Source organism: Barbus barbus, assembly GCF_936440315.1.
Source record: "Barbus barbus genome assembly, chromosome: 41".
NCBI classification, from domain to species: Eukaryota; Metazoa; Chordata; class Actinopteri; order Cypriniformes; family Cyprinidae; genus Barbus; species Barbus barbus.
This window is the reverse complement of record NC_136719.1, coordinates 23,801,936-23,816,544: the sequence shown is the minus strand read 5'-3', so window position 1 is coordinate 23,816,544 and position 14,609 is coordinate 23,801,936. Positions and strand designations below refer to the sequence as shown.

At 35.2% G+C, this 14,609-nt stretch overlaps 1 protein-coding gene across 3 annotated transcripts in view; it reads left to right on the top strand.

The window, feature by feature from the left end:
* Positions 1 to 14,609, top strand: part of LOC306860647 (uncharacterized protein) — a 57,085-nt gene that overhangs the window by 23,922 nt on the left and 18,554 nt on the right. For all 3 annotated transcript variants that reach the window (XM_079402454.1, XM_079402455.1, XM_079402456.1), the window contains 2 exons: positions 2,052 to 2,142; positions 8,610 to 8,696. In XM_079402454.1, coding sequence (XP_079258580.1) covers positions 2,052 to 2,142; positions 8,610 to 8,696 — 178 coding nt within the window. The remainder of the gene's footprint in view (positions 1 to 2,051; positions 2,143 to 8,609; positions 8,697 to 14,609) is intronic.

The window sequence follows — 14,609 nt, the reverse complement described above, 5'->3', positions numbered from 1 at the left end:
CTAAAAAGATTGAATCCAGTATCCAACAAGAAATTGATAAGCAATTTTTATAGGTTGGTCATTTTTAACTGGGAAGGTTATAGTCCAATGCGATAACAATAACAAGCATTTTCAGGAAAAAGAAAATCCTCTCTGGGGCAAAATGACCCAAAAATGAGGGTTATATGGTAATAACTGTCCATTTATGAGCACATGATTTACTTTAATTGTTAGCACCATTTAGTTTAGGCTTTTTACTGTGTAAACTTTTAACAAGTCTTAAAGAATTTTTTTAATCAAAATTTCTGTCTGATCATTTTGGTCACAAAATAGTGCCTAAAAGTGATCAAATAATTATAAAATGTTTAAAAAAATTCCTTTAAATGCTCTTTCTTTTAAATTCATTTGAATTAATTTGATCAAAAATATGGTAATAGCCAAAATATTGTGAAATATTATTACAATTTGAAATAGCTGTTTTGTTTGGTAATATGATTTCAAAATGTAATTTAATCCTGTGATGTAAAACTGAATTTTACAGCATCAGTACTCAAGTTTTCAGTGTCACATGATCCTTCAGAAATTATTCTAATATGCTGAGTTTCTGCTTAAGAAACATTTATCATTATTATTATTAATGTTGAAAACAATGCTTCATATTTTTGTGGAAACAGTGATTATTTGATAAACATTACAGTAACAGAACAGTTTTATTTAAAATATATATTTTTTTGTAACAATGTCTTTACAGTCACTTTTGATCAATTTAATGCATCCTTGCTAAATAAAACTATTAATTGCCTCTAAAAATATCTTACTTTCAAACTTTTGAACAGTAGTGTAGCAGTGTGAAATGTTTTAAAAGAAACAGCATTTAAAGACATTTTAACCACACTTATAATTGCTTTTAGGCAGTTTTTGTGACCTATATATATATATATATATATATATATAATTTATTTATGTTTTTTTTTTTTAAGAAAAAGCCTAAACTAAATGGTAATAAAAAATACACACTTTCTACTACACAATTTAACCTCAAATGTTGATGCTTGAAAAAAAGACATGTGTCCATGTTATTTGTCAACGACCCTTTTATAAAATATAAATGAAACAACAGCAGTGGAGATCAGCAGACCACAGTTAAATGTGAAAGAACAGAGTGCAGTCTGTTTTGTGAGATACTCCAGTGGCAGATCTAATGAAGACCATGGAGACCAGAAGTCACGGGCAGTTCATGTCGAGGAATACACCATAGCATTTCTTTAATGCTAATGTAAAAGAGCATATGCCAGGCTCTCTTAACAGAACAGCCTGCTCATGAAACTTTTATCGGATGTATTTGAGGAAAAGGAAATTATTGAGTTGCGCTGGAGAAATGCTTTCTCCTCCGCATTTGTCTGCAAGAAGCATCCTTAGATGACTGCTGGAGGCCGACCTGCATGCGGGAGGCATAATCTAATGTGCCTACTGAGAGATTTATATTTATTTAGCCAAATGCAACGAATATCTAAGTGCAGCTTCTGAATATAATCTCAATCGGGATGGTCCCAGCAGAAGCTGCAATATTACTGGTAGGAGGCTGTGGTTTCTCCATCCCAGCATCCTTGGGCTCATGAAATAGTCAGTGTGGTATGGATTTGAAACGCGTTAAAACGACCTGAACACAGGTCCATTTTGGAGGTGAGCCAGGTTCAAACAGGATGCGAGTCAGGAACAGCCAGAGCATCAACTACCTGAGCACTTTATACAAGCTGACTGCAACTTGGCTTTTAATCAACCCCTGTTCCTCGGGCCAGTGGAAATCAGAGTAGCATGCACCCTTTTCAGAGGACTAGATGGAGCGACGCAAAGAGAAAGCGAGGCAATCTCAGAGGAGAAAATAGGCCTGCTATGCAGTCAACCTGTAAAAAAGGAACAAGGGTTGTGTGGCATCCTTTTAGAATTGTGCATGCTTAAAATGGGCATCTATGAAGTATTAATGAAGCAGAGAGGTTGGACCGATGTAAAACGAAATTAGGGCAGGCGTTTCAGTGCTTTGTCATGTTTACATTTGTTGTGTTCTTCATCAGATACGTGCCCACTCCAGATGACATTGAGATGTATAAGTCACATAAAGGAGACCCGAGTGAGCTGCATGTGGTGGACCAGTACATGATGGAGGTAAAGCTGACATCACACTTAATCGCTGAAATAAGCCGATAACAAGCGGATGTGACAGTCACGTGATGTGAATGATATTTTTGGAGAATACATCTCTCTGCACATACCTTTAAGAATTCATGCAACTTTTGATTATTAAATTAAATGTTATCATTTTTCTAAAACAAAAGCATGTATAATGAAAAGCCTAAATTTGTGTGCAAATGTTTTGTTTCTGCATTATCACATTTTTGTACGATCAATCAAGCATTAAGTCATTTCTATTTTAAAATATGAAAATATATTTAATATTAAATTCAAATCAACATAAAATCAAATAATACTAAATGAAATTGATATTAGTTCTATATTATATGTGACCCTGGAACATAAAACCAGTCTTAAGTCGCTGGGGTATATCTGTAGCAAAACGATTTTTCTTTTATGCCAAAAATCATCAGGACAATAAGTAAAGATCATGTTCCATGAAGATATTTTGTAAATGTCCTACTGTAAATATATCAAAACTTAATTTTTGATTAGTAATATGCATTGCTAAGAACTTCATTTGGACAGTTATAAAGGCGATTTTCTCAGTATTTAGATTTTTTTTTTTGCACCCTCAGATTTCAGATTTTCAAATAGTTGTATCTCGGCCAAATATTGTCCTATCCTAACAAACCATACGTCAAGGGAAAGCTTATTTATTCAGCTTTCAGATGATGTAGAAATCTCAAATTTACCCATATGACTGGTTTTGTGGTCCAGGGTCACATATATATATGCAGGTGCTGGTCATACAATTAGAATATCATGAAAAAGTTGATTTATTTCAGTAATACCATTCAGAAAGTGAAACTTGTGTATTAGAATCATTCATTACACACAGACTGATATATTTCAAATGTTTATTTCCTTTAATTTTGATGATTATAACTGACATCAAATGAAAGTCCCAAATTCTGTATCTCAGAAAATTAGAATATCAATTAAGACCAATGCAAAAAAAAATATTTTTAGAAATGTTGGCCAACTGAAAAAGTATGAACATGAAAAGTAAGAGCATGTACAGCACTCAATATTTAGTTGGGGCTCCTTTGGCCTGGATTACTGCAGCAATGCGGCGTGGCATGGAGTCGATCAGTCTGTGGCACTGCTCAGGTGTTATGAGAGCCCATGTTGCTCTGATAGTGGCCTTCAGCTCTTCTGAATTGTTGGGTCTGGCGTATTACATCTTCCTCTTCACAATACCCCATAGGTTTTCTATGGGGTTAAGGTCAGGCGAGTTTGCTGGCCAATCAAGAACAGGGATACCATGGTCCTTAAACCAGGTACTGGTAGCTTTGGCAGTGTGGGCAGGTGCCAAGTCCTGTTGGAAAATGAAATCTGCATCTCCATAAAGTTGGTCTGCAGCAGGAAGCATGAAGTGCTCTAAAACTTCCTGGTAGATGGCTGCGTTGACCTTGGACCTCAGAAAACACAATGGACCAACACCAGTTATAATCAGCAGATGACATCAGTTATAATCATCAAAATGAAAGGAAATAAACATTTTAAATATATCAGTCTGTGTGTAATGAATGAATCTAATATACAAGTTTCACTTTTTGAATGGTATTACTGAAATAAATCAACTTTTTCATGATATTCTAATTTTATGACCAGCACCCTGTATGTATATATATATATATATATATATATATATATACACACACATTGGGGGTGTGCGATATGACGATTTTTGATCGTGGACGATAAAAATGTCTCCACGATCTGCTTTTTAAGAAATATCGTAGTATCGTGCTACAGCGCACATTATGTCAAATACAGTTCTGGCGCCTCCGTCTCTATATTCTGTACAACACGATATACAGCAGTAGAGTTACTCTGACAGGACACTGCACTTATTCGCGATCGCACAAGTACATTATTTGCTCACAAGCCTTGCTGGTTAAATGTTTCATTCGCGCGCTGGTCTGACGTGCGCTTTTTCTTAGCGGCTACTTCTGAAGCACGCGCACTAAAGAGACTGTCTAACAGCGCCTGATTACTCAACTAACTTATCTTTTGCGCTAATACTGTCAAAACACACAATGTTTACATACAGACTCAGTTGGTTATCTCTAAAAGGAAAGTAAATAGTTAAGAGAGAAACAGATGCGTGCCTGTATATTAGATGTGTGCAGCTCTTAAAGGGACAGGACACTAAACATGCTGTCGACTGTCATTAAAGGGATAGTTTACCCTAAAATCTAATTTCTGTCATTATTTACTCACTCACATGTTGTCCCAAACCTCTATTAATTTCTTGTGCTGAACCCAAAATAAGACATTTTGAAGAATGAGGGTAACCAAACAGTTGCTGGTCCACATTGACTTTGATAGCAGGAAAGAAAAATCCTATGGAAGTCACTGAGGACCAGCAACTGTTTGGTTTTCCACCTTCTTCAAAACAGCATTTATGTTCAGCAGAAGAAAGAAACTCATTCAGGTTTAAAACAACTTTTGAGTAAATGATGGTATAAAAATAAAACATTATGACAGAATTGACTGACAGATTTAGTTTTTGGGAGAACTATTCATTTAACGTTAACAAAACAACAAAACGCAAAGAGAAAAATCCCTCACTATTCTTGACTGAAAAACTTTAATACAGTTGCTTTAGGAATCAGTCCATCTAGTGTTTTATTTTTTATATTTGTTCATTCAATTTCATTGAATACTCTGCTAAATACACCTATTGTACCTGAAAATAAAGCACTGTTTGTTTTATTTGTATATTATGTGTATTTGTAATGTGTATCTTTGTTCTTATTTTTTAATAAGAAAGATAAAATGATGACAAAACTTTTTTATCTTCGCCCACTTTGGCCTAAATATCTGCCATGTCTTTTTTGTTTGTTTTTTGTTACCTTGAAAGGCTTTGTCTTTCTAGTATGGCTGTAATGCTCAGACAACTTGTAAAACCAACATGACAAAGAATCGTGATAAAATCGTGAAATTATATTTTTCCCATATCGCCCACCCCTAATACATATATACATACACACACACACACATACGCTCACTGGCCACTTTATTAGGTACACCTTGCTAGTACCGCGTTGGACCCCCTTTTGCCTTCAGAACTGCCTTAATTCTTCATGGCATAGGTTCAACAAGGTGTTGGAAACATTCCTCAGAGATTTTGGTCCATATTGACATGATAGCATCACGCAGTTGCTGCAGATTTGTCGGCTGCACATCCATGATGCGAATCTCACCACATCCCAAAGGTGCTCTATTGGATTGAGATCTGGTGACTGTGAAGGCCATTTGAGTAAAGTGAACTCATTGTCCTGTTCAAGAAACCAGTCTGAGATGATTTGAGCTTTGTGGCATGGTGCATTATCCTGCTGGAAGTAGCCATCAGAAGATGGGTACACTGTAGTCATAAAGGGATGGACATGGTCAGCAACAATACTCAGGCAGGCTGTGGCGTTTAAACGATGCTCAATTGGTACTAAGGGGCCCAAAGTGTGCCAAGAAAGTATCCCCCACACTATTACACCACCACCACCAGCCTGAACCGCTGAGACAAGGCAGGATGGATCCATGCCTTCATGTTCTTTACGCCAAATTCTGACCCTACCATCTGAATGTCACAGCAGAAATCAAGACTCATCAGACCAGGCAACATTTTCCAATCTTCTATTGTCCAATTTTGGTGAGCCTGTGCGAATTGTAGCCTCCGTTTCCTGTTCATAGCTGACAGGAGCGGCACCCGGTGTGGTCTTCTGCTGCTGTAGCCCATCTGCTTCAGGGTTTGACGTGTTGTGCGTTCAGAGATGGTATTCTGCATACCTTGGTTGTAACGAGTGGATATTTGAGTAACTGTTGCCATTCTATCATCTTTAACCAGTCTGCCCATTCTCCTCTGACCTCTGACATCAACAAGGCATTTTCGTCCACACAACTGCTGCTCACTGGATATTTTCTCTTTTTCAGACCATTCTCTGTAAACCCTAGAGATGGTTGTGCGTGAAAATCCCAGTAGATCAGCAGTTTTTGAAATACTCAGATCAGCCCGTCTGGCACCAACAACCATTCCACGTTCAAAGTCATGTAAATCCCCTTTCTTCCCCATTCTGATGCTCGGTTTGAACTTCAGCAAGTCGTCTTCACCACATCTAGATGCCTAAATGCATTCAGTTGCGGCCATGTGATTGGCTGATTAGCAATTTGTTTTACCAAGCAATTGAACAGGTGTACCTAATAAAGTGGCCGGTGAGTGTGTATATATATATATATATACATATATATATATATATATATACATATATACATATATATATATATATATATACATATATACATATATATATATATATATATACATATATACATATATATATATATATATATACATATATATATATATATATATATATACATATATATATATATATATATATATATATATATATATATATATATATATATATACATATTATATTTCTATGATGTATAAATGATGTATGTACTATCTATGATGTATATACTTTTTAAATATATGATGCATAAATACTTTAAAAGTACTACAACTAGTATCATCGTTGGTTTTTTTTTGCATTACAGTTTGGAGAAAACAGCATTATTGTCATGAAAATATCTTAATTAATAATTGGAATTTGAACAATATTTCTTTTTTAATTTTGAGGTGAAATATGTCTCTGACATGTTCTTAACAGGCTTTATGAGATTTATCCAGAATTTGTTGTCTGTGTTAATGAGTATTACTCTGCATTTTTAAAAAGTAACCCTCAAGATTGTATGATTTGGGAACCGCAACTGCAATCATATGCAGATTCTCATATGAATTTCTGATGTATATTAGTCTGCATTACACATTACCTACAGATTCTGGGCCATCTAGTCAGTCGGCTCATTTGGCTTATGTGTGCACAGCCATATTTTCAAGTGCACTGAATTCTTCTGATCCTCATTATGTGAAAAATTAATTTGACATTCTGTTGGTTTGAATTCTTAACCTTCATCTTCACACTGCAAATGAACCACGCGACTTGATCAAGGGATTTTGTAAGAGAATTCAGCAGTTGCTGTCTTGTGCTTGAAAAGACTCTTTGGTAATTTGAACAAACCCAGGACATGCTGTTTGTGATGCATTAATCACAGCACCAGTCCATTCTAAAGGTTTCAGAATCAGATTTATACAAGAGATTTAAGTTTTTCAAGATTTTCAGCAAACATTATTCCTGGATAATGAGCCTTGTATAATGATTTCTTACTGGAACACCTTCCAGCAGTGGTGGTCACTTAAAATTACAGATACATAATACATAAAACTTGTAAAATATAAATGTCTTTACCTTGAAATATATATATGTGTATGTAACCTGAAGGCATACATTATGATTGTGTTTCAGCCGATGTCTTGGAACCTGTTAAATATGTGTATCACTGAATCTCACAAAACATGTCATTTTTCACCCTAAAATCAAATGTTAAATGTTAGTGTCATTAATGTGTCATTATTTTCATGAAAGTTTAACAACTATTCTCTAGCGTAAGGTGCAAAAAAAAACTAATTTTCATTAGCATAATTTTAGCATAAAAAATTTCAATTAAAAATACTTATATACTAGTATTTTTGTACCAGCATTATTTATACACACGCATACACACACAAATCATTATACTATTTTTAAATTTAATACTGTATTGCAATAACAAGAATAACTACAATAAAAATGGGAATTATTATTTATTTCCTTTACTAATTTTTCATGGCAATAATGCATATGAATAATGCATATAAATAATCATTGCATTGCACTGGGAATGAAAAAAAAATCACTTTATTTTTTTAACTTTATTCTCATGAAAATAATGCATATAAATATTTTTGCAATGAATTTATAGCATATATGGTTAGTATTAATATCTAATATTAATTAATGTTAATATTAATATTGTTAATATTAATCAAATGTAATTACTGTATTAATGGTAAAGCGACAAAAGGAACCTAAAATGCTTCATTTCCTTTATTACAAAATACAAACTGTTGTGTTTTGCTTTTGAATTTATAGCATTAATAGTTAGTATTGATATCTTAGTTAATATTAATCAAATTGAATTACATTTAATTATGATCAATATAATTATATATATATATATAGAGAGAGAGAGAGAGAGATAGTGTTTTGCTTTTGATTTTAAATGTATAGCATTTATGGTTAGTATTAATATCTTGTATAATTTAAATCTAATTTAATTACATTTAATTGTGATTAATGAATGTTGTCAATAAGTGTATTTTTCTAAAAATAAAAATTCTTGTTTTTTTGCTTTTGATTTTGGTGTTAAATATGACCTGGACATTTTCTGTTAGTGAGATTTACCCATATGTACTAACCTGAGCATGTGTATAGCTGCATATCTTGCCATTGTCCAGGCCGTCTGATGATATATCACCTCTTCCTCAGATGTGCAACATCCCGAACCTCAGCACCCGTCTGGACCTGCTGCTCATGATGCGAGAGCTGCCCATCTGTATGGAGGACCTGACGCCGGTCAGACTCGCATTACAAACACCTCATATGCACCTGTCAGTCATGTTTGTGTCGGCCTGTCTCTGTTTCTCTTGCTTTTCGCCTGTAATTTCATCTGAACTCTGCTGAATTGCTTACCGATAGCCATGGCACATTCAGAATAAGCTGCCAATATAGAATGCCTTTATTTCAGAAAGGGGGATGCATTCATTATTAATTTTAAGTTACAATAAGCAGCGTGCGTGTGTGTGTGCGTGATAATTTGCATGTTTGTGTGCACGCTGGCATTTTATTTCGCAGTTAGCACTGCACCGCACTGATGATTATGATTGACAGAAGAAGAAAATAAAAGTTTGTTTGTGGAAAAACAATCTCATGTGAACTGGAGTCTCACAGTACGCCTGGAGGAAATCAGTATTGAAGCTTCGCAAAGGTGGCTCCCGAGGCACGCAGCTGAACGGAGAGGGAAAAAACAAAGAGAAAGAATAAAAAGCTCATTTACTAATGTAAAAGATAATCTTGGCAGACAGCAGGTGCTCAGAAAAAAATAAATGAAATGGACTTGAGGTGAAAAAAAGAAGCATGCATTAATACACAGGGGTTCTGTTCACAACAAATCAGCACTTAGAGTGAGCTGAAGGAGTTTCTAATGGCAAATTTCCTTCAAGTCATTTATTAGTTAGACTCTGAAGGCTTTTTCTACCTGAGTAAAAAAAAAAAAAAAAAGAACTTTTTTTTCTTGAACCTCTTGTACTTTCAGTGCATCTCAAAAGTTTTTTTTGAGTCTCTCTGTACCCACCTTGCTCTTCTATTCTGCACCATTGAATACATTTCTGTCTGATGTTAAGTTCTTTCTGTGCTCTGAAATGGGATGCAAAGATGTGACATTCATCTTCACAAGCTTTTCTTTGTGAACAGATGATAAAATACCGGCTGAGGTCAGGATCACGGACGCGCCGGGATTATTCCAGAGGTTATGGGTGTTATACAGCATCAGAATCGGCTTGACTCAGCATTCGGGTGTCAGAGAGGGCTTACGTTGTTCGCCTCGGGGAATTGACAGCCATTTTAGCCGATTTTGCTGTTCTGTCCACCTTGCTGTGCTCGGCGGTGTCACCGACTGTCGTCAAAGACACCGGAAGCTGCAGTGGTTTGAATCACTCACACTTCTGTGTCAGTCGTGAGAATCAGGGTTTAAGCAGGTCTTAAACAGGCTTAATATACCCTTAATTTAGAGCAGAAAGTCTTAAATTCCTAAAGTTATGGCTCTGAATGTTGCACGCACTGCAACAAAAATACATATCTTCCTCATTATTCATCTCTTGTTTTAACAGTTTTCCAGTTCAAACATGTAAACATCCTTAAATCAAGATAGATTTAATTGAGGTGTAAAATTGATGAATTCTTGTTTTCTGTAAAATGACGTTTTGAAGTCTTGAAAATGAGTCAAATCAAGTGCTTAAAACAAGAACAAATGTATGACAGTGGGGTATGAAAATTGTTTTCTGACCTCATATATCATGTTGAATTCTTTTGACAAATTTCACAGAAAATAAGACATTTTGGTAACACTTTACAATAAAGCTCCACTTGTTAATATCATTAGCTGACAATGAAAAATATTTACTGTCGTCTTACTTATTGTTGATTTCAACATTTATTAAATACAATAGTACAAGTGTACAACAGTAAAAGTACAAAATGATATCTGTTAACATTATTTAATTGACCTGAGCTAACATAAACTAACAATGTACTGTTGTTGTTTTTTTATTAACTAATGTTAAAAATAAATTAATACTGTAACAAATGACTTGATCATTGTTAGTTAATGTTATTTGCTGTTTTTCTGGTTACCTGTATTTAATATTAATAATATTTTAGAATTTAAATCATTTACAACAGAAGTCTAAAATAATTAAAGTTTAGATAAATAATGTCAAGTGATAACCAAATAGGTATGTATGTATTTGTTTGTTTGTTTCATTAATTAGAAAATGTAAATTATTTATGATCTTGTCAGCTTAAAAGGAAAGTCATTTCAGAGATGGAGAAGGTTATTATATTTTGATTCTTTAGAATAACTGCACCGATGAATGTGTTTGCAGCAAATCAATTAGATCTGTTTTGATTTGATGTTCACTTTAAAGCAGTGGTCGGCAACAGGCGGCCAAAAGTGGCCTGCCAGCAATAATATCTGGCCCTCGCCCGTAGCCAGATTGTTTTGATAGCAGCTGGTTCTGAAATAGATCTGTCATGACAGTAACAGTTACTCACAATCAGAGTATGTGAGTGGAGCGGAGCGCGAGTGGAGCGGTGTGAATTTGAATGGAGCGAGGAGCAGTCGTGGTTTTCACTCGCTCCAAGAACGCTCCATCACAGCTCCATCCCGAGTACAATTCATGCCAGCGACCTGTTATATAACTGCATATTAGCAGGAATTCACATGTTAAATAAGCCTATATTTAGCTAGCTAGATAGAAGAGGATCACTCAAATCAGAAAGAATGTGAAGGCTATGATGACTGCAGTGGACATGAGCGGGAAGTTATATTTCTCAAGGAATTTATTTGTTCCTTCTGAATATTTTCAGCTGACAGCTGACTTTTTTTTAATCAGAATTGTGTGTTATAAACTCGCGTTAAAAAGTCATAATTCTGAGATATAAACGCAATTCTTAAAACATATCAGTCTTTTTCCCCTCAAAACTGGACTTTAACTCCCAATTCTGACTTTATAACTCGCAATTGCAAGTTTAAATTTCACAATTCGGAGAAAAAAAAGTCAGAATTGCGAGAAAAAAAAGTCAGAATTGCGAGGAAAAAAAAGCAGAATTGCGAGATAAAAAGTTGCAATAAACTTTTTTCATTTTTTATTCTGTGGTGGAAACGGGCTTCCATAGAACTGTGATGTTTTGAAAGATACTGAAATACTTTAGACGCGGAGCGGTGTTTCTGATATCAGATATTGAATGTTCGGAGCGCGGAGGGGAAATTGTTGACTCCACTCTGCTCACATACTCTGATCGCCAGTGGCGGCTGCAGGATTTTTTTGTTGGGGGGCTTAACAGTTTAGAGGGGGTGCTAAAAAAAACTAATTAAATTGAGAGAAAGTAATGATCGCCTAAACTTTAGCTATCAGTTTTTTATATACAGCAGCTTCTAAAAAGGCATATTTAACTTTTTTCCTGTGGTATTAAACTTCTTATTTGCCACTGTTATTAGTAATATACTAATGCCAACTGCCAAATATGACACTTACAAAGTAATATAATTTATGAACGAATATAGAAAAGAGAGAAAGTTGACTCTTTTTTTTCAATTCAATAAAAACTACTTCTCTTTTTTTTGTCTTTTTTTTACAATTCATAAAACTATTTCCACACGGCACACATTGTGGGTGATAACCTCCCTGTGCTGATTTGCATGATATCATGTGTCGATGATAGCCAGAGATAAGCATCAAATATTGGCAATATTAAGAGAATTTAGCATTTCCAATTAATGTAGGCCTGTTACATTATTTGTATTATTAGGCCTATTATTATAGTACTATTATTAATAACTACTATTATACTATTATTTGCCCTGCAATAATTACGCAAAATATGTTTCTTCTCATGTTTTTCACTATATACGAGCCACAAGAGAAATATTAATTTAAGACAATTATATACCGTTATCAGCATATGTTAGAGTAGATTCGTCTCTCGTTGTTTCAGAGAGAATATGCGCCGTTAATGCAGCGTTAGCCGTCAGTTATTTTTTTTTACTTTCACTTTCTCTATATTGAATTGACTGACGTTTACCGGCATACCTCTTGCGCACAGTTTGCGCATTGCTTGCTCGAGTTGCTTGACCCCTCTCCCATAATATCAATTGTTTATAGGCCACATATTAGGCACTTTATTTTAGGTTTTTAATGTTTATTTTTCAATGTTAATGAGAGTGACACCGAGAGTTAAAAAACAGGAAAATAATTTGGAAATCCTTGTGGGGGCTGTGCTAAGCAAGTTTCTGATGGGGCTATAGCCCCGTCAAGCGCCGCCCTAGCGCTGCCACTGCTGATCGGACACCGCCTCACAAATGTGGCTTTTTGTTAATGACTGTCGCAGGATTTTACACAGAGTAACAGCTCACTACCAGTTACAAAATACACTGTAACAGTCAGTCACAGGCAATTCTGGTTGCATTTTTCATCAATTTTTATCTTAATTAATTGATTATCCTTTGACTATGTTCTGGCCCGCCATCTAGTGGTGACATTTTTTTGGCCCGATGCCAAACTTACTTGCCGACCCCTGCTTTAAAAGATCATAATGATAAAGGAATAGTCCAGTTTGACTTTTTTGTCTATGCAGTGGAAGTCAAGGGGAACCCAAACTGTTTAGTTACCAACATTCTTTAAAATATCTTCTTTTGTGTTGAACAGGAGTCATACAGGTTTTGAATGAATTGAGGGTGTATAAATGAATAATTCACCAAGATCATCGTTAGCTGTTTTCATCGAAATCAGTGAATTTAACGTATGCACAAAATTGGAATATCCCATAAAACCCTTTAAGATCAGTGCTATTTGTGTCTGAAAATGTTATACTGTAACCCCACGAAAATGTCCTCCATTGTTAGTTCCCAAACAAGTAGCCCGGGTTCTGGTTCCACCACCGCCATTAAATCCATGGGATTGTCTGACATGGTTGACTTTTTAAACCTGTAACATTAAGGCGGATTTACACACCATCTGACAGGCTGGGTGCTAGGGTGGAAAATTGGTCTGGCTTAGAGTGGGGAATGCCAAAGAGCTCTCTACGTATGTTGTGCTTTGTCTCAGAGCTGTCTGAGGAATGCTAACGCCTTGTGGCATTGTGAGCTTTTAGTAAACAGAGAGTTTTAGTAAAAAATGTAAGAAGATCACTCATTTGGAGTGTTTGAAAGAAGCTTAGCTGAAGTTTCTGCCCACTGGGACTTGATTAGCATAGCTAGCTTTGGTCAAATTAGTGTCTAAGGGTGTGAATCAGCTGGTAGAAATGAAGCAGAGGGCTCGAAGGTAATGGATTTAGGCTGTGTGCAAGAGTGAAGGTTACGATGGAAACAGATGGGCATATGGTCTGACTGTTTGTCTCGTAGATCATAGACGTCAATCAAGCTTTTCCTTTGGTTACTGTCTTTGCTGTTGCTCTTTACTCATGGGTTCAGCTTGTTATACAGATTGGAAAATAACTAATACTGTAAACAGCTTCAGCAATTAATGCTAGCAGCTCACAATACCTTTCAGACTAACCTGTTTATCTTGGCTAAATCACGAGGGCTTTTCCCCAAGAGTAGCGTAAACTTGTTTCTTGTGGTATTAATAGGAATGCAAATCAGACAGTCTAAATGAATATGGTGTATCTAATTTGGTGAAGTTGATTGGAAGTATTCCAGTGTGGTTCTGGGAATATTACACATTCAGTCTGTATCACAGAGTTTAGTGTTCACAAGTGCAACATATCAGACTAAATCTGTTTTATTTCTAGACAGCTGCCAAATATTATGCATTTGGTAATGCACTGCATGTCTGTACATTGATGTAATATCATGTGAAACCATTTTAGCATGAAATCAGTGGTAAACTTTTTTTTTTTTTTTTTTTTTTATTCATTTCTGTATTTTAAATTATTTTATATTGTGACCTTTGAAGTGCTTGGAGCATTAATTTATTTATGTATTTATTTATTTTACTTTATTTTACCTATGAAGCACTCAGAGCATATATTTGTTTGTTCGATTTATTTTCTGACCTGCAAACACTTTTTTAAAATAATAATAAAATCTTTACCCCTTTCTCAAATCGAGCCGATCTCAGATGCCTGTCGTGTGACTTCACAAGGACGAAGGCCGCTCCAACGATAGTTTGATTGACAGTAGCGTTTCAGCACAGACTGCACTGGTGTCTT